This window comes from Pteropus vampyrus, unplaced genomic scaffold, assembly GCF_000151845.1.
Source record: "Pteropus vampyrus isolate Shadow unplaced genomic scaffold, Pvam_2.0 Scaffold140, whole genome shotgun sequence".
Lineage (NCBI taxonomy): Eukaryota > Metazoa > Chordata > Mammalia > Chiroptera > Pteropodidae > Pteropus > Pteropus vampyrus.
This window is the reverse complement of record NW_011888921.1, coordinates 5221527-5245786: the sequence shown is the minus strand read 5'-3', so window position 1 is coordinate 5245786 and position 24260 is coordinate 5221527. Positions and strand designations below refer to the sequence as shown.

The following is a 24260-nucleotide window of genomic DNA, read 5'->3' as shown; positions in this document are numbered from 1 at the left end:
CGCACCTGCTCCGGGCTCTGACCGACGGCCCAAGGAGCCAGAGCCCTGGTCGCAGGCAGGCTCTTCGCGCGCCCGCAACTCTTTTGCCTTCCCGCCCTTGCCACCCGCCGCCTCCAGATCTCAGCCTGCAGTTTCCCAGTCTTCGCGGCTTAGCTGGTGCGTCCGCCCTGCACGGCGCTCAGAGCGACTAGATCCCGCGCGCTCGATAGCAGGACCAGGGGCTGGATCGAATATAGGGGTATCTTTCACTTCACAGAGAGTGTTTTTATTTGACGCGTATTTATTTTTAGTACTTTTTAATTCATTCATTAACCCAACAACTATTTGTTAAGCAACTGTATGTGCCAGGAACTGTTCCAGGCACTGGACATACAGCAGTTGGGAAAAAGCAGATCCTCCAAAATCCCTGCTGTCATGGGGCGTACACGTGCTTCTCACGTTACCCTGAAGTTAACTTTTTGAGATTTAGAGCAGGGACCCAATCTTTTATGGGAATTAAAGATATGAGATAAATACTATGTTGGGCAGATATGGGAATTATAACCTAAAGCTATTTAATGAATATGCTGAAGGACTCAGGGCTCGTAACTGACAGGGCTCCAGGCTCCAGGTGTAGAAAAGGATCAAACACCTTCCCTCCAAAGCCTGTGTAAAGATGCTTCCTTTTTCCTTTATCCATCAACACATAGCAGAGCCTGTATTCTGTGCTGGGTACTGTGCTAGGTTCTGGAGGTACAAAGAATTCTGAACTGGGTCTCTGCTTGCAAGGAGCTTTGAGTCTAGACTGGGAGAGGTAGGAAAACAACCAACACAAAGTAGAACTCTTAAATTAAAGGTGACAGGTGGGAGGAAAGGAAAAGGGATTCATTCTTGGGGGCTACTTCATTGTGGTTTTCATCACAATACCTAGATAGCCTCACACAAGGGCCTAGTCCTGTGGTTTTCAAACTTCATTATTGAGATCTTTAGGCATAGCAGAAGTGGTTCAGAGGTTCCACAAACTTTTATCAATCACATTTTATTTTTAAAGTTTTTATTTTCTCTATGAGGTATTTCTTAGAATACATAGACATCTGTTTTAAAGAGTAAAAAAATTGTAGAAGATTTATTAAAAACAGCAGAGCCCTGACTCCATCATCTCTTCGGGTTTTCAATGCTGTTTCTTTTTGGCATTGTTCTTCCTATCTCTGGACGTCCTCCAGCTGTCCCCTCCCCATACAGGAATCCAAGGAGATGTGTCCATCCAAAGACCATTTACTTCCTCATAGGCCATATTTTGAATATATGAGACCCTGGAATTCCCTGCCCAGCTTGCTTCCTGGGCCTATACCAGCTTCTTTCTTGGATCTCTCCTCCCCAGGGAGACCTTGCTGATGGTGTGGGCATCCCTAGGCCTGAGGGGTAGCTCAGGGGCAGCTTTTTGCAAGACATGTGAGCACAAGCTGGGGTATCCGCAGGAGCCTGAGGCTCTCTCATAAAGGACAGAGGCACAGGCAGAGGGAAGCGGGGTGAGGGGTCAGGCAAGAGCCAGGAGCTGGGGGCTGCTATTTTCTAGTGCAGAACTGAGGTTTCCAAAAATTTTAATTTAGAACTTGGCCTTCCAGGTCCTTAAAAAGGTATATTTGTAAAGTGAGGAGTTTAGCAGATATTTTATTTAACAATTAGCTTAATTTATAACATTAAAACATTTAGTATGTAAGTCTATATTATTGTCTTGTCCAGCCCCACAAATAATCGGAGATTTTCCCTTCCTCCCGTCCTACCCCTTGCTTATACCTCATTCTCATCTCCTGTCTGCCTAATTTAATTAAGTAGTTTTTAGTTTTTGTTAGTTCAATTTTTAGTTCTTACAATACAGTGACTACATATGCTGTTCAGAGTTGAGCTGTATAGAAAACTTTGATTACCCTTTCCTACACAGCTTTTTTCTTTTCCTGAAATTAATAATTATCTTGTTTTTTCATTTGTTTAGTTTTCTATGTATTTATCACAAAATCTGTCTCAAAATCTCCCCCTGTTGTCTAAATCCCTTTTCAGAATATCTAGATATAGCAGATACTCTACCAATTTCACCTTGAAGACGTCTCTGCTGGAGCCTCTGACCTGCTCCAATCTGAGTGTTTATCCTCTATTCTGCTGTACTTCTGGCAACCTGGCATCTCCTTTCTCATCCTCCTGGGCATTTTCTTTGTCTCCTTTGTTGGACCTTTTATTTGCCTTATTCCATGTCTTTCTCTTTTTTGATTTATTCTCTATTTTTGGTGGAGACCATCTTCCAGAAGCTTCCTAAGAAAGGAGGGGGTAAATTGTTTTGAAACTGCATGTTTGACATTGCCATTATTCTGCTCTGACACTGGGTGGGAATTGATTTTCTTAGGAATTTTGAAGACATTGAAACATTACTTTCTGGCTTTCAATCATTGCTTTTGAGAAGTCTGAAGCCTTTCAACTCCTAATCCTGTGACTTTCTCCCTGTCTCTGAACCTCTCCTTGTCTCCAGTGTTCTGAAATGGCAGTGATATATTTTGGTGAGAGGCTATTTGTTGTGTTGGACACTCAGTGCCCCTCACTTCTGGGAAATAATCCTGAATCATTCCATTGATGATTTCTTCCCTTCTATTTTCTCTGTTCTTTCTTTTCTGGAACTCCTATAATTCAGATGATGGATCTGCTGGACTGGTCCTTCTGATTTCTTTTTTTTTCTCTCTTTTCCATCTTTTTACTTGGTTTTCTTGGAGATTTCCTCAATTTTATCTTCTCATTCTTCTACTAAGAACTTCTACTGAGTTTTCAATATTTTAAAGATTTTTATTATTCATCTTATTTTTATTCTCTGAATATTGCTTTTTTAAAAAAAACCATCTTACTTTGTTTCAGAGTTGCAATAGCTTATCTAATCTCTGAAGCTATTAATAGTAGTTTTATTTAAGTTTTCTTCTTTCTGCCTAATCACATGTTTGTCTAAATTTCTTCTTATGTTGTTTTGGTCTCTTTCATGTTAGATTCTTTTCTTCCTCAGTTGTCTGTTCATATTTGAGGATAAGTTACCAAAAAGCCTATTGGTAGCATTTGTGTTCTGTGGGCTCAGGTACATGGGTGGGACTTGTCAGCTACAAGCTTCAATGAAGGGAACCTCTGATGTCAGCATCCTTAGGACTTCCTTCTCAGGGTGGTGAGCAGTCTGGCACAACCAGTACCATTTTGCATATGGTTACCCCACTGCTGCCTTAGGATCCATCCCTCTCTAGTCTAAGTCAGTAACTATTTATCCACATACTTTCCAGTTTCCTAAAGTATTTGGTTCTTATCTCCTGTCCTGTTTCCCGGTCCTTATGGATTTATGCCTTTACAAAATCCCTTGCTATAGTTTTAGTGTATTTTTAGTAGAGCAAAATTAAATACATGTGTTCAATCTACCATTTTTACCTAGAAACTTTAAATATATTTTAACTTTTTAAAACAGTAGTTCAAAAATATATACACTCAAATGTCCTACATATCAAAGTTTGGGGTTCATGAAACAGGCTTGTTGACATTGGATGATTTTATAACAGAGCTATCATGAAGTAGAACTTATAAATGTATTCTAATAAGATATTGCTTTTAACTGTTTTAGATAGCAAGGTTCTACAAAAAGCTTTACTTGGAAAGGGGGTTGACTGTGTTTTTAAAAAAAGTTTACAAACATCTCTCCTGGGCTAGTGATCACCGAAGTGTGGCCGTTGGACTGTGGTGAAGGTGTTGCTACTGGCCCAGAGATGCATGGGAGAGGAGTTTGGAAGAGGGAGCATCCTAGCCCCAAGGAAATGGGAATGAAAGTAGAGAAGACTCACCACCTGAAAAAAGAGGAAGGGTTCTTTTCATTTTTTTAGGCAAGGCAACCTTTGGTTGACCTCACAGATTGCAAGGACCTTGTCATCTTACAATCCCTTATTTTTTATTTTTTATGCCTACAGCACCTGTCTTCTTAGGTGGTCTCCTATCCAAGTACTAACGAGGCCCAACCCTGCTTAGCTTCTGAGATCAGACGGGATCGGGCTTGTTCAGGGTGGCATGGCCGTAGACAGAAAGGGTTATTTTCTTACACCCTCCAATACTTTCCTGACTAACTTCCAGTCCCTTGCACTATCTGCGCATAATCCCTCCACAGTCATAGGCATTATAAAACATTACATTTTTAAAAATCAGCTTTATCAAGGTGTAGTTTACATATAATAAAATTCACCAATTTAAGTGTACAATACAGTGAATTTTCACAGATGTATACAGTTGTGACCACCACCATAATCATGACATAAAACATTTCCTTCACTCAGAAACTTCGTTTGTTCCCTTTTGCAGTCAGTCTCTTCCTCTTTGTCTGGCTCCTGGTATCTACTGATCTGCTTTCTATCATTATAGTTTTGCCTTTCTAGAATTTCATATAAATGGAATCATACAGTTTGTAGTAGTTTGTGTCTGACTTCTTTCTCTTAGTATAATGCTTTTGAAATTATCCATGTTATTGCATGTATCAGTAATTCATTCCATTTTAATGCGAAGTAGTATATTTCATTGCGTGGACATACTACAATTTGTTTATCCATTCACCAGTCAATAGACATTTAGGTTGCTTATAAGTTTGTGCTGTAACAAATAGAATTGCTTATGAATATTTGTGTATAGGTCTTTGTGTGGACATATGTTTTCATTACTTAGGAGTGGGATCACTGGGTTGTATGGTAATGCATATTTAACTTTTTAAAAAAACTGCCATACTGTCTACGGCCATGCCATTCTGAACATGCCCAATCTCATCTGATCTCAGAAGCTAAGCAGGGTTGGGCCTGTTTAGTACTTGGATAAGAGACTACCTCGGAATACCAGGTACTGTAGGCATTTAAAAAAGAAATCTGAAAAAAAACTGCCAAACTGTTTTCCAAAGCAGCTGTACCATTTTACAGTCTCACCAGTAATATATGAGGGTTTTATTTTCCCAATATCCTCCTCAACACTTGGTATTGTCACTTTTTATTTTCTAACTCTTCCTTGCCAGCTTGGCATCTCGTTATGGTTTTAACTTACATTTCCTTAAGAACTAATGATGTTGACAATCTTTTCATGTGTTTATTTACCATTTGTATATCTTCTTTAGTGATGTGTCTATTTAAATCTTCTACCCCTTTTAAAAAATGGATTATTTTTCTTTTTGTTATTTATAGTAGTTCTTTATATATTCTAGATACAAATCCTTTATGAAACATATGTTTTGCAAACAATTTTTTTTCAGTCGGGCTTCCATTTCATTTCTTTTTATGTCTATGTTTGTAAGGAATACTGGATTTTTATTTTTATAATATCTTTGTCTGGCTTTGGTAGCAAGGTCATGCTAATCCCATAAAATGAGAAGTGTTCCCTACCATGCAGTTTTCTGGAAAGGTTTGTATAGAATTGCATTGTATTATTTTTTCTTTAAATGTTTGGCAAAATTCACCAATTAAGCCATCTGGGGCTGGAGTTTTCTTTGAGGGAAAAACTTTTAATTACAAATCCAATTTCTTTAATAGATATAGGGCTTGTTAGGTTTTGTCTTCTTTAGTGAGCTTTGATACATTGTCTTTTAAGGAATTTGTCCACTTGATCCAATTTACCAACTCATTGACAAAGTTTTTTTCATAATATTCCCTTATTATTCTCACTGCAGTCGGTAGTGATGACTCCTATCTCATTACTATTGTTGATAATTTGTGTCTTCTTTTTGTTTTTCTTGGTAAAATTTGGCTAGAGTTTTGTCAATTTTATTAATCTTTTCAAAGAACCAAGTTTTGATTGCACTGACTTCCTGTTTTTGTTTTTTTTATTTTATTGATTTCTACTCTTATCCTTATTATTTCCTTCTGCTTAGTTTGAGTTTCTATTCTAACTTTTCTAAGTTTTTCTTCTTTAGTAGCATCTCACAAATTTTGATATGTCATGTTTTCATTTTCACTCACCTCAAAATATTTCATAATTTTCCTTATGATTTTTTCTGTGACTCGTGGGCTATATAGAAGTATGGTTATTTTTATTTATTTATTTATTTATTTAGAAGTATGTTTAATTTACAGATAGTTGGGAATTTCCCAGATCTCTCTCAATTATTGATTTATAGTTTAATTCCATTGTGCTCAGAGAACATATTATGTATGATTCTAATCTTAAGTTTACTGATATTTGTTTTACAGCCCAGATTACTGCGCCATATGTATTTGGAAATGTGTCCTGCTATTTGTTGGGTGAGGTGTTCTATAAATGTCAATTGAATTGAGTTGGTTGATAGAGTTTTTCAAAACCTCTATATCCTTACTTATTTTCTTCTATTGATACCCAATTCCTGTAAGAAAGTGTTGCTGTCTCTAACTATAATTGTGGACTTATCCATTTATTCTTTCACTTCTGTAAGTTTTTTGCTTCATGTATTTTGAAGCTATGTTATTCAATGTTATTTATTGACACCTTTATCATTATGGAAAGTCCCTCCCTTTTGATCTTTGCTAATATATCTTATTCCAAAATCTGATATGAATATAACCACTCTAGCTTTGATTAGTATCAGTATGGTTTATCTCTTTCCTTCCTTTTATTTTTAACCTTTGTGTGTCTTTTTATTTAAAGTTTCTTGTAGACAGAACATAGTTGAGTCTTGGGTTTTAATTGACTCTTACAATCTCTATCTTTTAATTGGCTGTTTAGGCATTTATGTGTAATCTAATTATCATATGATTGGGTTTAAAAGAAAGAGAAAGAGAGGTAGTGGGGAAGGAGAAAGGGAGAAAAAAAGGAAAGGACCCTAGACTTGGAGTCAAGAAGCCAGGCTGAAGTCCTGGCTCTGTACCTCCCAGCCTGTAACTTTAGGAGTTAAAATCTCCTAACTCCTCTGAGCCATAACTAGCTTGCACATGTTTATAAGGATGAATGTTATTCATAAACTATAACATGTGCTGAAATCATTAAGAGATTAAAGGACCATCCTATGCCAGATGTATAGATAGACAGGTATCCATAAACGAGGGTATGAGTACCTCAAAGAGAATCAGGTCTCACTTGTTTCTGTATTTCCAGCACCTAGTCCTATGCCTGGCACATAGAATGTTACCAGTAAGTGTTTGTTGAGTGAATGAGGCAATGAAAGAATTAACTTTGAGTGAGTGAATGATAGTATGTAAAAGACAGGTAGGTGTCAGATGACAAGTTATTAAGTGGCTATGGCACTGCTAAGAACTAAACTTACAATGTTTAATTCCTTATCTGTTAAATGGGACTACTTTTCAGTAGCATAGAAGAATAATTTGCATGTATGTATATGAAATTGTACTTACATATTCATTCATACAACAAGTGTTTATTAAATGCCTACTATGTGCTAGGCACAGTTCTAGGTCCTGGGAGTACAACAATATCCATTTTAACTATTTGTTTTAAAAAGGCCTCTTGCAATGATGATCACCTTCAGTAAATGAAAGAGTTGACTGAGCCTTGATATCTGGTGCAAATCCAAACACAGTCCCATTAATTACTGATTGGTTCTAATTTTTAAAAAGTTCTCACTGGGAAGAGAATTTTTTCTAATTGCTTTTTCCTAGATTTAGCCATTAACATTTCGTTTGGGAGCAAAATATTTAATGATTTTTGAAAAGCAACAGGTCAAGTTAATATATATTAGGTAATAGATAAAAGGCTAGATAATCAAGCAGATAGGTGACAGGGAGTCATTCTTCCAATCAAACTGATGATGTCACTGGAGAAAAGAAGGTCAGTTGGAACCCACTGTCTGGCAGTTACGGGGAGCTGTGACTAGTCGAAGGTACGCAAGAGCTGCCCCAGAGCCCTTAATCCCAAAGCGGCCAATATCACATGTCCAGGCTTGTGTTCTAGAGACACAAGACATCTTTGTGACTGATAGAGTGATCCAAAATGGAGAAAGACAAGCCTCCACAGTTGGTGACCCCCACATCAGTGACAGCCATCATCTCGAAGATTGAGGCTGCCCAGCTAACTCGAGCTCAGGAGGTAATCTCTGAGATGAGAAAGTTATCCTTCTATTGGGGTCTGATGTGGAGGCTGGGGGCTGATCCCAGATTTGGGAAAGATTCTACCTGTGGGCCCTTGGGGATCCTGGGATTCTCAACAAGCTGGGTTTGCAGACAGATTACTACAAAATATCCACCTCTTACACTTGGCCTCTGCAAGGCCGGCTGGAGTCAATCATGTCCCTCCTGCCAACCCCTTCCCAAGTCAGGGTTGGGCCCAGGAAGGGAACAGCCCATGGAAACCCCAGGATGGCCCAGAGACACACAGGGGTGGGTCCTAGCAGGGCAGGAGGTGGGGCCCAGAGCTCATGATTTGGGGTCTGTTCTTGGCAACCTTTCAGAATCCCTCAAGCGGAGCCCTAGGAGCTCAGGAAAATGGCCAAAGGCTGGAATCACCAGGCTCAAGAACCTCTAGTGTATTTTTTTGTGGGAGACTCTGATCCTGAGGGTTTCTTAGGGCCTCATTTTTCCAGTCTGTTTCCTCGGGATCCTTGTGAGGAGAGATGTCCAAAAGGCCCCAGCAAATTCTGAAATTCTGAAGAAAGTTTTGCTATGGATTTTTAGTATTCTCTCCCTGACCTGGTCTTAATCATTAAAATGACAGTGATAAAAGCTACTTATTTTATGTGCTAGGCAGTGTCCTAAGTGCTTGAGAAATATTAATTCACTTAATCTTTACGAAAACCCTGTGACATTGATACTATAATGATCCCTACGTTACAAATAAGAAAACTGAGGCACCAAGACATTAAATGACTTGTCTAAGATCACACGACTAGGACATTTCATCTGGCTTCAGTGTTCACACCTCTAAACACTACAATCTGCCGTCTTCCCTGTAGGATATTTCTTCCCAGCTCTCAGACATTTTGGACAATGTCAACTGTGTCATCGACCGATTCCAGGAAGAATTAGGATATGATTTTAAAGAAAAGGCAAAATCTCACCAGATGGAGCAGAAGGGCAAGAACAGATTCATCTTGCTGGAGAAAATAGCCTCCTTCTCTAAAGATGCTAAGACTAAAGAGAAGCATTTGTATGAGATTCTCCGCTGGCTGGGTGACTGGGGTGAGTTTGCAGGCTAGGTGCAGTCCTGAGGGCAGGTGTCTTCCCCAGGAGACACCACTAGTCCCAGCTCTTTCAGTCTCCTCCTTTCCCCACCCTAAGTCAGCGTTCTCTGGGAGGGGAGGGTGCCGAGGGAGCAAAAGACGTATCACAGTGTCTCTCCAGTGAAACATTCTCCCACTCATGTCACAACATATCACCTCCACTCCCCAGACCAGCAAACATGTAATTGTCTAAAACGTAACAGATTGCGACATTAGCTGCCACATGTGATGAAGCTTAAATCACAGGTCCATTATGATATCTCATTTTCTAGAAAGATGTGAACTAAATTCAAACCCACTCTAGCGAATTTATTTTCTTTATAATTTTTTTACCTTTACTGAGATTTAATTGACAAATGACATTGTGTAAATTTAAAGTTAGAATGTGATGATTCAATATACATATGTTATGAAATGATTATCACAATAAAGTTACTTAACACATCCATCATCACACAGTTACCCTTTTTTGTGATAAGAACATTTAAGATCTACTCTCTTAGCAAATTCCAAGTATACAATGTAGTATTGTTAACTACAGTCACCACCCTATACTTTAGCTCCTCAGAACTTATTTATCCTACAATTGAATGTTTGTACCCTTTGACTAATGTCTCCCCATGTACCCCATTTCCCAGCCTCTGGTAACCACCAATCTATTCTCTGTTTCTCTTAGTTCAACTTTTTAGATTCTACGTATAAATGAGATCATACAGTATTTGTCTTTCTCTGTCAGACTTATTCCATTAGCCTAATACCCTGGAAGTCCATCCATGTTGTTACAAATGGCAAAATTTCCTTCTTTGTTATGACAGAACAGTATGTCATTGTATATACCACATTTAAATATTTTTAATTTTCAATTACAGTTGACGTTTAATATTGTATTAGTTTCAGGTGTACAGCATAGTGGTTAGACATTTATATAACATATGAAGTGACTGCCGCCAGTAAGTCTAGTTCCAACCTGACACCATACATAGTTATTACAATATTACTATCTTCCCTATGCGGTACTTTACATCCTCATGACTATTTTATAACTGCCAATTTGTACTTCTTAAGCCCTTCATCTTTTTCACCCAGGCTCCAATCCTCCTCCCATCTGGCAACCATCAGTTTGTTCTCTATTTTGTTTTTGTTTTTTAGATTCCACACATAAGTAAAGTCATATGGTATTTGTCTTTCCCTGACTTATTTCACACCCACTAGGTCCATCCATGTTGTCACAAATGACAAGATTTTATTCCTTTTTATGGCCAAGAAATATTCCGTTATACCACATTTTATATCCATTCATTGGTTGATTGACACTTAGGTTGTTTCCATGTCTTGGCTCTTGTGAATAATGCTTCATTGAACGTGGCCATACAGATATCTCTTAAAGACAGTGATTTCATTTTTTTTTGGATGTATACCCAGAACTGGGGTTGCTGGATCATATAGTAATTCTATTTTTAATTTTTTAAGGAAACTTCGTGCTGTTTTCCAAAATGGTTGTGCCAATTTACAGTCTCACCAACAGTGCAGAAGGGTTCCCTTTTCTACAATCCTCATCAATAGTTATCTCTTTTTTTTCATAATAGCCATCCTAACAAGTATGAGGTAATTTCTCATTGTGGTTTTGATTTGCGTTTTCCTGATTAGTGATGTTGAACACCTTTTCATGTATTTTTTGACCATTTGTATGTCTTCTTTAGAAAAATGTCTATTCAGATCCTTTGCTCATTTTTAAATTGGATTGTTTTCTTGCTATTAAATTGTATGAGTTCCTTATATATTTTGGATCTTAACCCCTTATCAGACATATGGTTTGCAAGTATTTTCTCCTATTCTGTAAGTTACCTTTTCGTTTTGTTGATCATTTTTTTTTTACTGCAGAAACTATGTAAATTTTAGAATTGTTTTTTCTATTTCTGTGAAAAATGCCATTGATATTGCACTGAATCTTTAGGTGGTTTTGGGTATGGACATTTAACAATATTAATTCTTCCAATCCATGAACACGTTGTATCTTTCCACTTAAATATGTCTTCAATTTCTTTCATCAATGTCTTACAGTTTTCAGTGTAAAGATCCTTCACTTCCCTGTCTAAATTTATTCCTAAGTATTCATTTGTTTTTGATGCTTTTATATATGGGATTGTTTTCCTTATTTCTTTTTCAGATAGTTCATTTTTAGCATATAGAAATGCAACTGACCTTTGTATGCTGATTTTGTGTCTTGCAATTCTACTGCATTTGTTAGTTCTAACAGTTTTTTGGTGGCACACATTAGCTATTTTACAGTGGAACCCAAGGGTAGTATTCACAGTACTGAATGATGCCTATTGCATGGGCACTGGGCCAAACAGCACTGATACTAGCTGTAAGAAACTGGTATAGCCATTTGAGTGTGGACCAGCTGTAAGTAGCCCTGGAGCCAGATGATACCTCTGATAAGATCAGAGTTATCCCATAACAAGACCTCAGTCTACTGTGAGCTATGATGGATGCTGCAATGTTGGAGGAAGGTGGCATAGAAATGTACCCCATCCCCCTCACACTGTCCTGCCCCTGACAAGCTCAGTTCAGTGATGCTTCAGCTGTCCCCAAGAACTAAGCAGGACTGTTGACTCCAGTTAAGTAGTTTAATTGTCCAGATATTGGACTAAGCAATGGGGATAGAGCGACAACAAGGCAGACACATCCCTGGCCTCATAGTATAACAATACTGTTTAATATCCGTTACATATTTTCTACATGGCAGGCTTCATGTTGATCATTTCACATGTATTATCTCATTTAATCCCAACCCAACCCTTTTACAAGTGAGGATGCTGAGGCGTAAGGGAATAAGCGACATGCCCGACATCACACAGCTAGTAAGAGGTAAAACCAGTCTGACCTCGAAGCCTGCTAGTATCACCCCTGTGCTATAGGGCTGCTTGGGGTTCCCTAGAGGATAGATCGTTCTCAGCCTAAACCTCTTACTCCCTCTCTAGGTGACAGTCTGACCTATGAGATCAGGAACAGGAAGAGTGAGGAAGAAGAAGAAGACCTGGATGAATGGATTGAGGTGATGGAGAAGGTGTTACCTCTGTCCCTCATCACCACCAAAGGAGGCATCGAGTCTCTCATTTCCCTTTGCTCCACTCTCATTGAAGGACAAAAGAAAAGGGCACAAAGTAGGTTCCAGCAGTACCTGGGAGGTGGGTTGAGTGGAGCAGATGCCATCTCAGGGGAAGAAGTCACACATCAGAGTCCATGCGGGTCTTTCTGACTCTCCTTCATAACAAAAGCTTTATCTGAGATGGATTAGCAGGGGTGAGGGGTTGGAGAGTTGAACCCAAGCTGAGCACTAAGCAGTTCTGAGCTGTCCCTCAGGGCTGGAGGAAGGGGTGATGTGGAAATAGCTTCTTTTGGTGCTCCCTGGAGCTGTGGCCTCATGCAGGTTCTGAGGAGCAAGGCTAGAAAGCCAGAAAGGCTGGAGTGTGTAGCTTGAGCCTGAGGAACATCCTTTCCTTACTCCAAACCCAGCCACAGAGCCAAAAGTCTGGTGAGACTCAGCCAACAGTTCCAGAACCTTCTCGATTTTGGCTGTTCTAGAAGTTGTCAGTCAACAAGATTCAACCTTAGAATTTTACTCCTATCAGCACTAAAGGGACCTGAGATTATCTAACTCCTACATTTTATAGATGAGAACACTAAAGCTCGAAGAAAGGACCACAAAGAAAGCCTGTGGCAAAATCACACTTAGGTTTTCTGGCTTCTTATTCTTATTCAAAAGCATGAGCTTCAGAGTCAGACAGACCTGAGTTTGAGTCTCATGTACCAGTTTTTGGCTATGTAACTTTGGGCAAGTGACTTCATCTTTCTGAACCTCACTTTCCTCTTATACAAAATAAGGAGGATGCTGCCCACTTGCAAGGTTCCCCTTGGTACAAGGCATCTGGCACCATACTTAGAACCTGCTCAGGGCTTAATAAACAATAGCTAACATTAGCATTTTACCATTGACTCTTACAGTCAAGTTCCTTATCATCAAGCAAGGTCCACAGCTGGGGGAGGGAGGAAGCAAGGAAACGTGGGAGCAGGGACAATCTCTCCTACAATCCTGACCATATTATTTCTCCAAATATAGTTAGTTGTATACTTGACTTATTTCTTTGCTAGATTACAAACTCCTACATGGCAAAGGCTGTGTCTTATTTATTTTTTAGGGATTGGTTATTGAGCATTCACTAGGTACCTGATACTGTGCTCAGCAGTAAACATGCTTTTAATTAAGTCCTATGAAGTAGATGCTATAATTATCCCGTTTTTCAGAAACAGAGGCACTGAGAAGTTCAAAAACTTGCCCAAAGCAAGTGGTATGGATGGAATCAAGCCCAAGTTACCTGATTCCAGAATCCAAGCTTTGAACCACTAGGCCATATGGCCTCTCTGACAATATTAGATTGATGCTAGCATGACGTCAATGTCATTTAACTTCCATATTTCCTTTAGCCCTTATTCAAAGTTAGCCAATGTCTTTTTCTGCCATTGATGTTCATTGACTAGGCAAATGAATGGATGCTCCAAGATAATCACTCCAGCAGCCCTACACATGGTAGATCTAAGGGGGTACAACTACAACCATGACCCAGCTCTGAAGAGCGGAGGTCTGTGAACACAGAGTGCACAGTCTATGTGCATTTTCCTGGAGAGAAGTTCTGTTTTCATCAAAGTATCAAAGGAGTTTGTACTCCCAATTGGAAAAAGACATTAGTCATTAAAAACAAAAACACGTGAACAGTTACAGGACCATGTGATAAATCCTCTATGAACATGGTCCACTGATAACAAGAAAGGGAAATAAAGCTTCCCAATTGATCTGGAGTCTAAGTGTCAGGTAGACTCCAGATCAGATAGTTGGCAAACACAGATATTGAGGCTGGGAAGTAGCATGATTAGAAAAAATAACTCTACTCCAGGGAAATATGGAGGACCAGGAGTACGTTGAATTGAGTTGAACTGGATTGAATAGTTCTAGGTCCCTCTGGGTCATGCAGGTGCTACAGAGCTGCCAGGCCCTGACAGGTAAGCCCTGGCCAAGCTGTGAGCCTGGCAGAGATCTCTCCTGACAACATCTTCCCTGGCCTCACATACAGCCCCAGCTCCTTATTCTTGCCAAAGTCCTAAGGGGACTGGATGGGAATTTGGCCAAGCAGGGTCTGGAGAGGTATTATAATCCTTGGGACCCATGGGAGCTTATTGTCTTTGTTCTCTCTACTTCTCCTAGTATCTAAACATACCTTCTGGCAAGGCTGGCGGGAACAAAGCCCACAAAAATCTACATCCTACCCTCAGCCACTGAGTCCAGAGCAGATGCTCCAGGACAATAAAACTACCTGCACGAGGGTCTCTGAGGTGAAGTCCATGCTACAGGAGCTCCTAGACTCCTCCATGTTCAACCAGGGGGAGGTCAGGGCCATCAGGTACATGTCCACTGTGGTGGAGAACCTCAACAAAGCCTTGATCCTCCAGCACAAAGAGAATAGGAGCCTGCAGACCAAGTACAAGCACATGAAAACAGAGATGACCAAAGAACTAAGCAGCCAGAGGCTATACTTCCAGCAATCTCTCCAGGTCCTCGAGAGTAAGAGGGATGCCCTACTAAAGCAAGTAGAAATTCTAGGGGGGAAGTACCATGATCTTCTCCTGATAAAGCATGCCTTAGAGTTCCAGCTGAAGAAGGCTCAGTCTGCGAGAGATCAAGCCAAAGACCAGGCCAAGATCTTTGTTGACTCTCTGGGCACCCCTGAGGAAGAGACCCTGTCAAAGAAAGAACCAGTCATGGAGGAAACCCAACAGGAACCCAAGAAGGAGGAGCAATTGTTTTCACCACTTTCCCCAAGTCCCATGGCCATGGCTGGGGACAGTGGTGCTAGGTCTTCAGCATATCATCCACTTTCCACCATGACCATGCGTTCGAGGATCGCAGATATGTACAGCAGTAAGGATGCTGAAAGTCTTCAGCCTATGTTGCCATCTTCGGTGGATCACAAGTTTCCTAAGAAATGGGAAATACCAGTGGCAGAGAGCCTAGGCCACAAAGTCAGAGACCAGAAGGACTTCTTCCAGGAAGCAGCCCAGGAGAAAGAACGACTCCAAATTAAATCCTGTTTTAGGGAGGAGCTGTCCCCAGAGAGCTCCAGGAAGGTGGCCTCGGAGCACCGGGAAGAGGAACTCAGCTGGGAGAGGCGGAGGCAGCAGTGGCTGGAGGAGGAGGAGATGTGGCTGCAGCGGCAGAAGAAGTGGGCCCTGCTGGAGCAGGAGCACCAGGAGAAGCTGTGGCAGTGGAAGATGGAGGAGGTGGCAAAGGAGCAGCAGCAGAGATTGACCCAGCCGGAAAAGGAGGAAGGGAGCCCACGGAGGGAGACAGAGCAGCCAAGGAAGGATGCGGAGAGGATGATCTTCGTGACTACCAGTCGATGGAGGGACTTGGAGAAGGCATCACTGGCACCTCCCCCAAGCCGGGTCCAATCTGCACGCCAAGGCAGGAGGCCACGCTTGCCTAGGTCCCCTAATACTCAGCAGCCCATCCCCAGAACTCAGAGGACCATGAGTTCAGCTGATTTTACCCAGAAACCATGGACCTCCCAGGTTCTCACAAAGCCCAAGAAATCAGCCTCCGCTCCTATCACAGGGGAATCTGACAGAAAGGTGACCCAGCCCCCTTTGCATATATCTCTGCATATATCCCCGGTAAGTCTGAAGGAGAAGGTATACCACATGGACATGGATGCTCTGAGGAAGAATCTGCAGCTCCTTAGTGAGGATGCTGAGCGGGGGCTGCCCCACTGCCTGCGCCGGAAGGCACTGGAGCTCACCACCACCACCATGGAGCTGAACACACTCAGACTGTGGAGCCTGTGCCATAAGTACATCCTCTATAGACGCTTCCAGAGCCTCCGGTAGGTCCTCCCTGGCACCCACCCAGCACCTACCCACACCCACTGCGATGTGCAGGCAAAGCCAAAACCCAAGAGGAGAGGAGGGGCATGGGGTGGGGAGAGTCACTCCAGGCCTGGACAAGGTCCCCCTGAGGCCCTGGGCAACCCTGAAGGCGTGGGAGGTGGGGGTACCTACACATCACTCTCCTGTACTGGGCTTTTCCTCTAAGACCGCTTCCTTATTTCTTCCTCTCTTCCTACCCTCTGTCCATAACCCTCCTAATATGCTCCATTTTCCCTGCTTTCTTCCTGTTTCCAGCCTAGCCCCAAGGCTCCACACCTGATACCACCTCCAACTTCTCTGCTTCCTGCTTTCCTGAGCTCCCACCAACCTCTGCTTCTCTTTTTGCTCCCAGGAATTATAACCGTGAAGTCATCTCTGGTTGAAAGACTTGGGGAAAGGAGGAGAGCCCTTCACCCAGTAAATGATTGTCTTCTCTCCCCAGACAAGAAGTAATCAACCACATACAAGCCATGCGAGAAACGGGGACTACCTACAAGGCCCAGAATCTCTACATCTTCCTGGAGAACACTGACCGCCTGCAGGACCTTCGTCTGCAGGCCATGATGAACAAACAGAAGGAGCTGGAGGAGAAGCGCCGAGAGTGCTTGAGCAGCATGGTGACCATGTTCCCCAAGGTGGGCCTCCTTCCTGGTGACTTGGGCCTCCTGCACTGACTGACCTGGAGTCAGTGGGCCCAGTAGGGATGGGGACAGGAATGTGGGGTGGGGGGATGGTAAATAAGAGAGCAGGTTTGAAGCCTCTGAGCCAGGAAGAGGTGAAGGCAGGAGGCGGCCTGAGTGTAAGGAAAGGCAGCTTTCCAGTATCCATATATGGAGACCTTCAGTAGAGAGGGACCTTCAAAAAGAGCTACAGAAGAAAGATTCTCCTGGAGGAGGAAGGTATCTGGACCCCGCAATCCCAGCTTTGCACTGAGGTTCTCCCTCCCAGGTCCGTCTCTCTGCCCTGCTCCTGTAGGTTCTGGTTGCTCTCCAGGCTCGGCCACAGGTGTCCTCTTCACCCTCATGCTGGAGACTCACTTTGCTTCTCTCTGGGGACAGCTTCCTTAATTTCTGGATGCCAGGTCTCCCTTGTTTTAATGGAGCACCTCCTCCAGTCACTTCCTGACAAAGGGTACCTGGCAGGTAAAATCATTGAGACCTTGGTTGTCTGAAAATATCTTTACTTCGTATACACCCTCACTGTTAATTGACAGTTTGCCTGGATATGGAAGGCTAGGTTAGAATTCATTTTCTCTTACAATTTTGAAGACCCTGATCATTGCCTTATAGGTTTTGGTGTTGCTGTTGAGAGTTCAAAGTCATTTTGAGTCCCAGTTTGTTGGGTTTGACCTATTTTTACTCCCTGAGAACTGGCTTCAGTTTCCTCCACTCTTTTCCCAGTTACTGGGGCAGAAAAAGCATATGATCCCCAGGGGACTAGCCCATGGCATGTAGGGACTGGAGAATCCCACAGCAGTGACTCAGAACCTGCTGGTATCTCCCCTAAGATAACCCCGAGTCCTGAACAGCAGTGGCCTAAGTCTATGGGAAGCAGTGTGCTGAGGGACTCTATAAGTGTCAGCAGCAGGCAGTTGGAAGAGCCTTAGCCATGGAGCTATCTCCCAACTCAGTTTCCTATCACCTATACTAGTATCGATCATCTCCTATACGTGTCAAAGGGACCATATGACAGTTCTCCCAGTGGCTCTGAGGGTTCCCCAGCTTTGTCCAGTGCCAGAGTTGGGGCCGGATAAAAGATACCCAGAGCATTCCAGGCACAACCTGGCCCCACGTCATGCACCCTGTGAGTACTCTCAGGAGTTCCAGCTGCTCTGGCTTCTTCTGGCTTTATTCTTTATTGCTTTGCCCATTGTCCAGGTTCTCCACAGCAAAGAAGATAACAGGAACCAACCCAACAAGTAAGAAATCAAGGAATTTCTAGGAAATTCGAGACCCAGAGTCCCAAGAGTTTCTAATTAGAAGGATTCCCTGGGTCTCACTCTCTCTGCTCAGCCCTGAGTTAGGCAATGCCTCCTCCCAACCTAGAGAGGGGATAACTTCTTGTCTCTCCGATGCCTTTCTGTTGGTTTCTCTAGCTCCAACTGGAGTGGAACGTTCACCTGCACACCCCTGTAGTCACCTCCCTAAAGTCAAGGAAGAGCAAGCCGCCCCCATCCTTACTCCAGCGTGCCTACTCCAGTGGCCTCTCCTGCAAGCAGCTCCCAGAGCATCTTCAATCCAAGCACCAGGAACGTGTGCCCCTGTGGATGGCCCGGTAGGTACAGGGAAGCCAAGGGGGCAGCCAGCTGGAGGAGTGGGGAGGCAGGGAGCAGGGGTGACCAGACTGAGGAGGCTGGCAGCTCCTTCAGGGCAAAGACAGGCAAAGCTCACCTCATGAGTTGCAAGGCACCTGTCTTCTCAGCTTCCCTGCTCAGCTCCAGCCATTGGCCCAAATGGGAGTGTGCATGTGTGTGGTGGTTATATGGGCTTCAGGGGCCAGCCTGACCAAGTATGTTCCAAACTATGCAGCTGAAAGAATCTTGAGGACCCACAGCTGAGAACTTACAATCATTTCTACCCTGAGCATTGGTCTACCTGCTGTTGGTCCATCCGCTGTTGGTCCATCCATAAAAACAAACCTGATTATATCCACCATGTGACCTCCTGGGCTCAAAAAGAGACACTGTGAGCCTCTGGGCAGCCAAAAAGACTCATATCCACACCCACTCTAGTATTGCCAGGTTTAGGACATGTGCCTGGGGAGCCTCTTCCAGTAGCTTCTCAGCCAGAGGAGCCCCTGGGAGGTGAGACTTAAAGGGAAGAGAGGTGACATGGAGGACAGTGACAACTACTTAAGGGAAGAAAACAAGGCCCAGTGTCTTGGGCTTTGTGGTCCTGGAGAGTTTGTTGCTTCTCAATCCCTCTCTCTGTCTGTCTGTCTAACTCCTTGTCTCTTTTAACATTTTCCACCCCTACTCCAGCCAACAGTGCAATGAGATGGAGGCCGTTTGGAAGACTGATGTGGCCTCCTCCAGTCACCCAATAGAAAAGAAGACCCCGACCAGCCTGTCCTGGGACCAGCTAGGAGGGTGCCCGGATGTTCCCCGGCTGTTGGCATTGGATGTACATTCCTCCTACCATAAAAGCTTGATGTCCCTCAAGGCATGGTAAGATGCAGTTTGGGTGGTTAATCTGGATTCAGGGAAACCTGCCCACAAAGGCCGGGGCCAGAGTACACACTGTACTATCTCTGTCCAGCAGCCCAAGAGGTCTCTTTCTGAACATTGCGGATGACCTCATTTATTGTGCCACATCACGGAGAGGTGCTTGCCTGCCTTGTCAGCCATCAGCTTGTCTCCCTATGCCAATACCAATCTAGTTCTCTCAAAGGACTTTCCATGGTGTCTCAGATCACTATAGAAGTCTTTCCTTCCCACTTGCACATGAATTGCTCAAGAGGTGTATCTTCCCCTAGGTCTGGGGGTTGTTCTCAAGGAAAGCCAGGTTTAAGATGGATAGATGAGGGAGACCAAGAATCGTATGATAAACCTGAGACCTGGGCCTGGGCCTGTCTTTGGCATTGTCATTTCCTTAAGGCCTTAAGGCCTTCAAGAACTGTCCCTGGGAAGAGCAGCTGCAGGGAGGGAGGCAGGACTCAGTAGGCCAACAAGCACTTAGGTTTTCTGATTAGAAAGATTCAACTCTCCTTTCCCTCTCTTGGCTTGAAGTTGTCACTATTGAAGACTTAAGGCTCTTTCAAAGGGCCTTTCTAGATGGCCAATCCCAGGAGCCTCTTGTGTTCCTGGCCTTGCCCCAGTTAAAGATCTTTGACAAGGAGAAGGTACTGATGCCTGCCAGTCTTAGACCTAAGCAGAACCAAGAGCTATAAGATGCTGGTGCAGCTGCCATCCTCCAGACAGGGACTTGGGTAAAACAGAGTAGCATGGCAGCATCAAAGAAGGCGGGTCCTTGGCTATGCTTCCATTCTGAAGTGAGCCTGAAAGTCCCAGCTGGACATTAGCATTATAGTTCACCTCTTACATAGATACCTGGTTTTCAGTTTCTGGAGAGTTTCCAAGGGTGTGTGTGTGTGTGTGTGTGTGTGTTATTGTTGTGAGTTGATCTCGATATAGCACACACAATTAATTAAGAACCAAAACAACAAATACTGTAGCAGAACTCAGTAACCCGGAAGTCAACTAGGGCCCTCCCCCCCTGAGATTTGGCTAAACTTGCCCAAGGTGCCCTCATGGTGGTGTCTCTATTTGGCATTCTGTTTGAATCTGAGGCCCCCAACCCCTTTGTTCTTCCCCCACAGATAAACATGTGCACATAAATATCAAGTGTACACACTCCACTTGACCTCAAGCATTTCGTAATGTAACTTTCTGGAAATTTAAGGGGGTGATAGAGAAAGGAATTCATAGTGAATAGCACCAAACAGCAGCCTCTTTTCTTCCCCTCTCTCTTTGGTAGAACATGCAAAATTCAAAAACTCCTTCTTATCTCACACAGAGCTATTCCACCCACACCCAGGCCTCCACTGGGATCTCAGCTTCAGGCTTAAGCACTTATCAAAATATTATTCCCAGCAAAGACAGCTTCTTTCCAGGGGAATTTAGGCAAATACAATTTTCTTCCCCTTTTTCCAACTTTATACAAGTTTATTCACTTTATCTCACTACCAAGTAGAGAGGCAAAGGTCTGCTTCTTCTGTCTTCTTTATTCACTTCCCAGGTTGGCACCGCCTACCTGCGTGTCACGCTGGTCCTCAACGTTTCAGTGTTGGAGCGCCGAGTTGTCTTGGGATCTCACTATTGTGGCATGAGAATCTACCACTCTTTAATGAGAGTTCTCTGCTGATGTCCAGGCTACTGCTGCCTTGAGGTGTGGGGGTGGGGTGGTCATGCTGCTTTCTTTGTGAGTGCTCTGTGTGTGTCCCTCTGGAGACACACTCTGCTTTCACTCCCAAAAGTGCACCTTCTCTTTGGCTGCCTGCCCCTGGCCCCCCATCAGTCCTCAAGTTCACCTGCTGTGTGGTTTCAGGTCACTCACCTCTTTGTAATCCTGCCAACCTCACCATGCTGTCCAGTTCACAGCACCATTTAGTTTTATAACTAGGACCAACCTCATGCTAACTTCCCCACTTTCCTGGTCTGCCTGGCACTGACAGATGAGACAGCCTGTCTCATCTGTGTCCTCTTAGCATGTGGGGAAGGGCCATTTATCTCCCTTCTGTGGTTTGGGACACTAGGAAGACTGTGCCCCTAGGACCTCCCTCTGCAAGATCTTTTTCTGCTTTGCCTTACAAGCGTCTCCCCTGGGCCCTCTGTCTGACAGGTAAGATAGCTACATGTCTGCACACACCAAATGCTATCTGAAGTTGGAGAAGAATCTTAACCTTTACTCTAACTGTCCTCCCTTGCTTAGGGCCTGTTCCTGTACAGTTAGGTTCACAGTGGTTCACATGCATGCACTGAGATGCAGCCAGTGCAGACTCACACAGACGTCCAACATGCTACAGACAGAGGAGAGTGCTTATAACTTGGTTTCTGAAAAGGGGATGGACAGGAAGAAACATGGATGGGTAGGAAGGAGCAAGGAAGAGTAAGAGGAAGGAAGAGGGAAGTATTCTATGAGGTGAAATGAGAGGCAGATTCACAAGAAGAGAAGCAGAGCCCCTAGGATGTAGCAGAAATGTGTGTTAAGCAGTTCCATGTCCGGGTCAAGTCTGGTCCCAGCCCTGGACTGGTGTCCCAGAAATGACCTGGGAAACTCTTGAGTGGGCTGGGTGAGCACTAACATCCTAGGGCCTTGTCTCAGCTGCTCCTCCACCTCTAACTGTATTAACTCTTTCAGTGCCTCAGCAACCCAAAGAAAGGAATGCCGGGAACCCTCAGATGAGTCAGCTAAACTTGTTCATAAAAAGCCAAGCGAGTGCCTCCCTGGAACCCTAAAAAACCAGAAGGATCGAGACCCCACTCCATCCCTTAGCCAGTGACTCTCAAACTTTAGGATGACTAAAATCACCTGGGAACTTGTTCCAAATGCAGGCTCCTAGCTGGGGTTTTGAAACAAACACCATAGGTGTTGCTAAGTAGTCCTAGAACTTTAAGAAACTCAACTTTCCTCCTTCAGTCCCCAAACTGTATATTTTTAATAAAACAGAAGTGTGTTTATTTTTTAAATGTTCTGTCTCATTGCCGAAACGCACACCTCCCCAACTGATTTTTGGAACTGGATCAATGACCACCTGGACACCAATCAGAGAAGATTCCCCAACTGTTGCACCTGTCCTTTGGGAGCCAACAAGCTGAGACGGCCATGATTAGTGCCTGGCACATAGTAGGGGTCAGTAATTCTTCAGTTAATCAAAGACATGAGCAAATAAGTAACTGCAATACTGATGAAGCATGAAAGCACAGAAAATAAAAACAAAAGGGGATGTCAAGTACAAGTCAGAGCCACGTGTCACTAGGTAGGAGGCAAAGGTGAGTAAGTCTCTGTGGAGTGATGGCAAAAGTGGCAGTAATGGAGACATGGAGGTTCCAAATCTAGATGGAGTGGGCTAAGAAGGCCATCTCTGGCAACTGTCTGTCTGTTCAGTTAAGACTGTTTTTGTTAGTTCATTTGGCTAACGAGCACTGTCCCACCCTTACTCTCCCTCACACACAGCCATCTGCCTCTTGTCTCACTCAGCCTCCGCCCTCCCATCCTTCTCCACTCACCCAGCAAGAACCTGGCCCATGGACCAGGCACAGTAAAACATTACTAGGAAATGGCCCTGTCCTCAGAGAACCCACAATCCAGTGATTCTTTTTCTCAGGAATGGCTCCCATCTTTGCTTCCAGCTTAAGGTTGAGAGTCTGGAAGGAAAAAAAGGATGTGGGATGTGAACAGCTGTCTCTTGGATGATGTTGGAGCAGGGTTTGATTTCTGAGCCATAGCTTAAGGCAAGGAAGCCTGGTGAGGGGGAGGGAGATGAGAGGCATTCCAGATGCAGGTCACACATAGGACAGCTGTGGCAGTGAAGGGCCTTTTGTAGCTTTTCAGGTCCCAGGCTTATTCTTTTTTGGAGGCCTCACACCAATTGTACCCAACATCCTAAAATGACCTCATACTAAATTTATTGCTTTAAATAATTTGAAAGGATTTTTAACTTTGCTTTGGAAATTAACTGGCTATGAGTAAGTTTTTTTAATGTGTAGTTTTGGCTGACTTTTCAGCAATTATCATGCATAGAGATGAAATCTAACAAGTTTTGTAAATGTAATGGGAATATTTTGAATATTAAATTTGACAGTGTAATGAAACTGACAACATGTTTTATAAACATGCAATTATACATACATATTTTTTACATTTTTTGTATTTTGACACCAGTAACATTTTTAAATGTTTCATATGTTCTTGGCACTGTGCTTCAGGTATCTGGTGGCTAAACCAGGTGGTGGAGGACTTTGACTTTTTGGATATCCTCTAGCACGCTCTCTGGCAAGCAAGCAGAATATCTGATAGATTCTTCTTCTGCTTTGCCAACCATTTAACTCCTTGAAGGCAAATAGGGCCTGAATGGGCCAAGCTGTAAAGCCTAGAGGGTTGGAAACCAAGGAGATATATAGATATATATGGTGTTTTTCTAGTAATGAGGTTCTTTAATCCTATATACAAGCCTCATTTTATTTTTTTCAGAGCAAAGCTGATGTATTCGGTCAAATAAGATACTGCCTCCACCCTCAAAAAAAAAAAAAAAAAAACTCAGGGAAGCCAAAGCATTGGAAGGAATATTTCTTGATGTGTTCCTTTAAGCCAAATTTGGGGGCTGGCCATAGCTCTGCTTATATGAACCAGGCCTCAGAGGCCTCCAAGATGAGGAACCAACACTAATGTGAAAAGGGACATGAGAGAAGGGTCCATTTTAGCCCCAGCTGTAACCTTCAGGGAGAAACTGGTGAAGTGGAAGAAATAAAAACCTTTTATAAACAGCCCAAAGAGCCAGGGGGAGGAAAGCCATGTGGAATCTGGTGTGTTCCATGTACTGGGGAGGCCATTGAGAAAAAAATCAGGAAAAGGATAAGCATGACTCCATGATGGAGGAGTCATCTCAAAAAGGGAATATGAGC

General features: G+C 43.2%; 1 protein-coding gene and 2 pseudogenes across 2 annotated transcripts; 2 read left to right on the top strand and 1 right to left on the bottom strand.

The window, feature by feature from the left end:
• Positions 1 to 73: 73 nt before the first annotated feature.
• FAM186B (family with sequence similarity 186 member B) lies at positions 74 to 22420 on the top strand. Of its 2 annotated transcripts, XM_023535501.1 has the most exons (9): positions 74 to 156; positions 7894 to 8028; positions 8891 to 9116; positions 12142 to 12324; positions 14421 to 16095; positions 16581 to 16773; positions 18234 to 18412; positions 19119 to 19304; positions 21997 to 22420. In XM_023535501.1, exons 2-9 carry the CDS (start codon positions 7933 to 7935, stop codon positions 22136 to 22138), a joined length of 2880 nt encoding a protein of 959 aa, XP_023391269.1. In that variant the 5' UTR covers positions 74 to 156; positions 7894 to 7932; the 3' UTR covers positions 22139 to 22420. The 2 variants fall into 2 exon arrangements, with proteins under 2 accessions (XP_023391269.1, XP_023391270.1); XM_023535502.1 differs by lacking the exons at positions 74 to 156; positions 8891 to 9116 and having other exon boundaries at positions 7964 to 8028.
• On the bottom strand, positions 3948 to 4065 carry LOC111744769 (annotated as a pseudogene).
• LOC111744785 lies at positions 4760 to 4878 on the top strand (annotated as a pseudogene).
• Positions 22421 to 24260: the final 1840 nt, after the last annotated feature.

Excerpts from the sequence above, each read along its gene's own strand:
- FAM186B (XM_023535501.1), top strand. The coding sequence starts at position 7,933 with ATGGAGAAAGACAAGCCTCCACAGTTGGTGACCCCCACATCAGTGACA. Across the intron at positions 8,029-8,890 it reads AGCTAACTCGAGCTCAGGAG|GATATTTCTTCCCAGCTCTC; the intron begins GTAATCTCTGAG and ends TCTTCCCTGTAG. Across the intron at positions 12,325-14,420 it reads ACAAAAGAAAAGGGCACAAA|TATCTAAACATACCTTCTGG; the intron begins GTAGGTTCCAGC and ends TACTTCTCCTAG.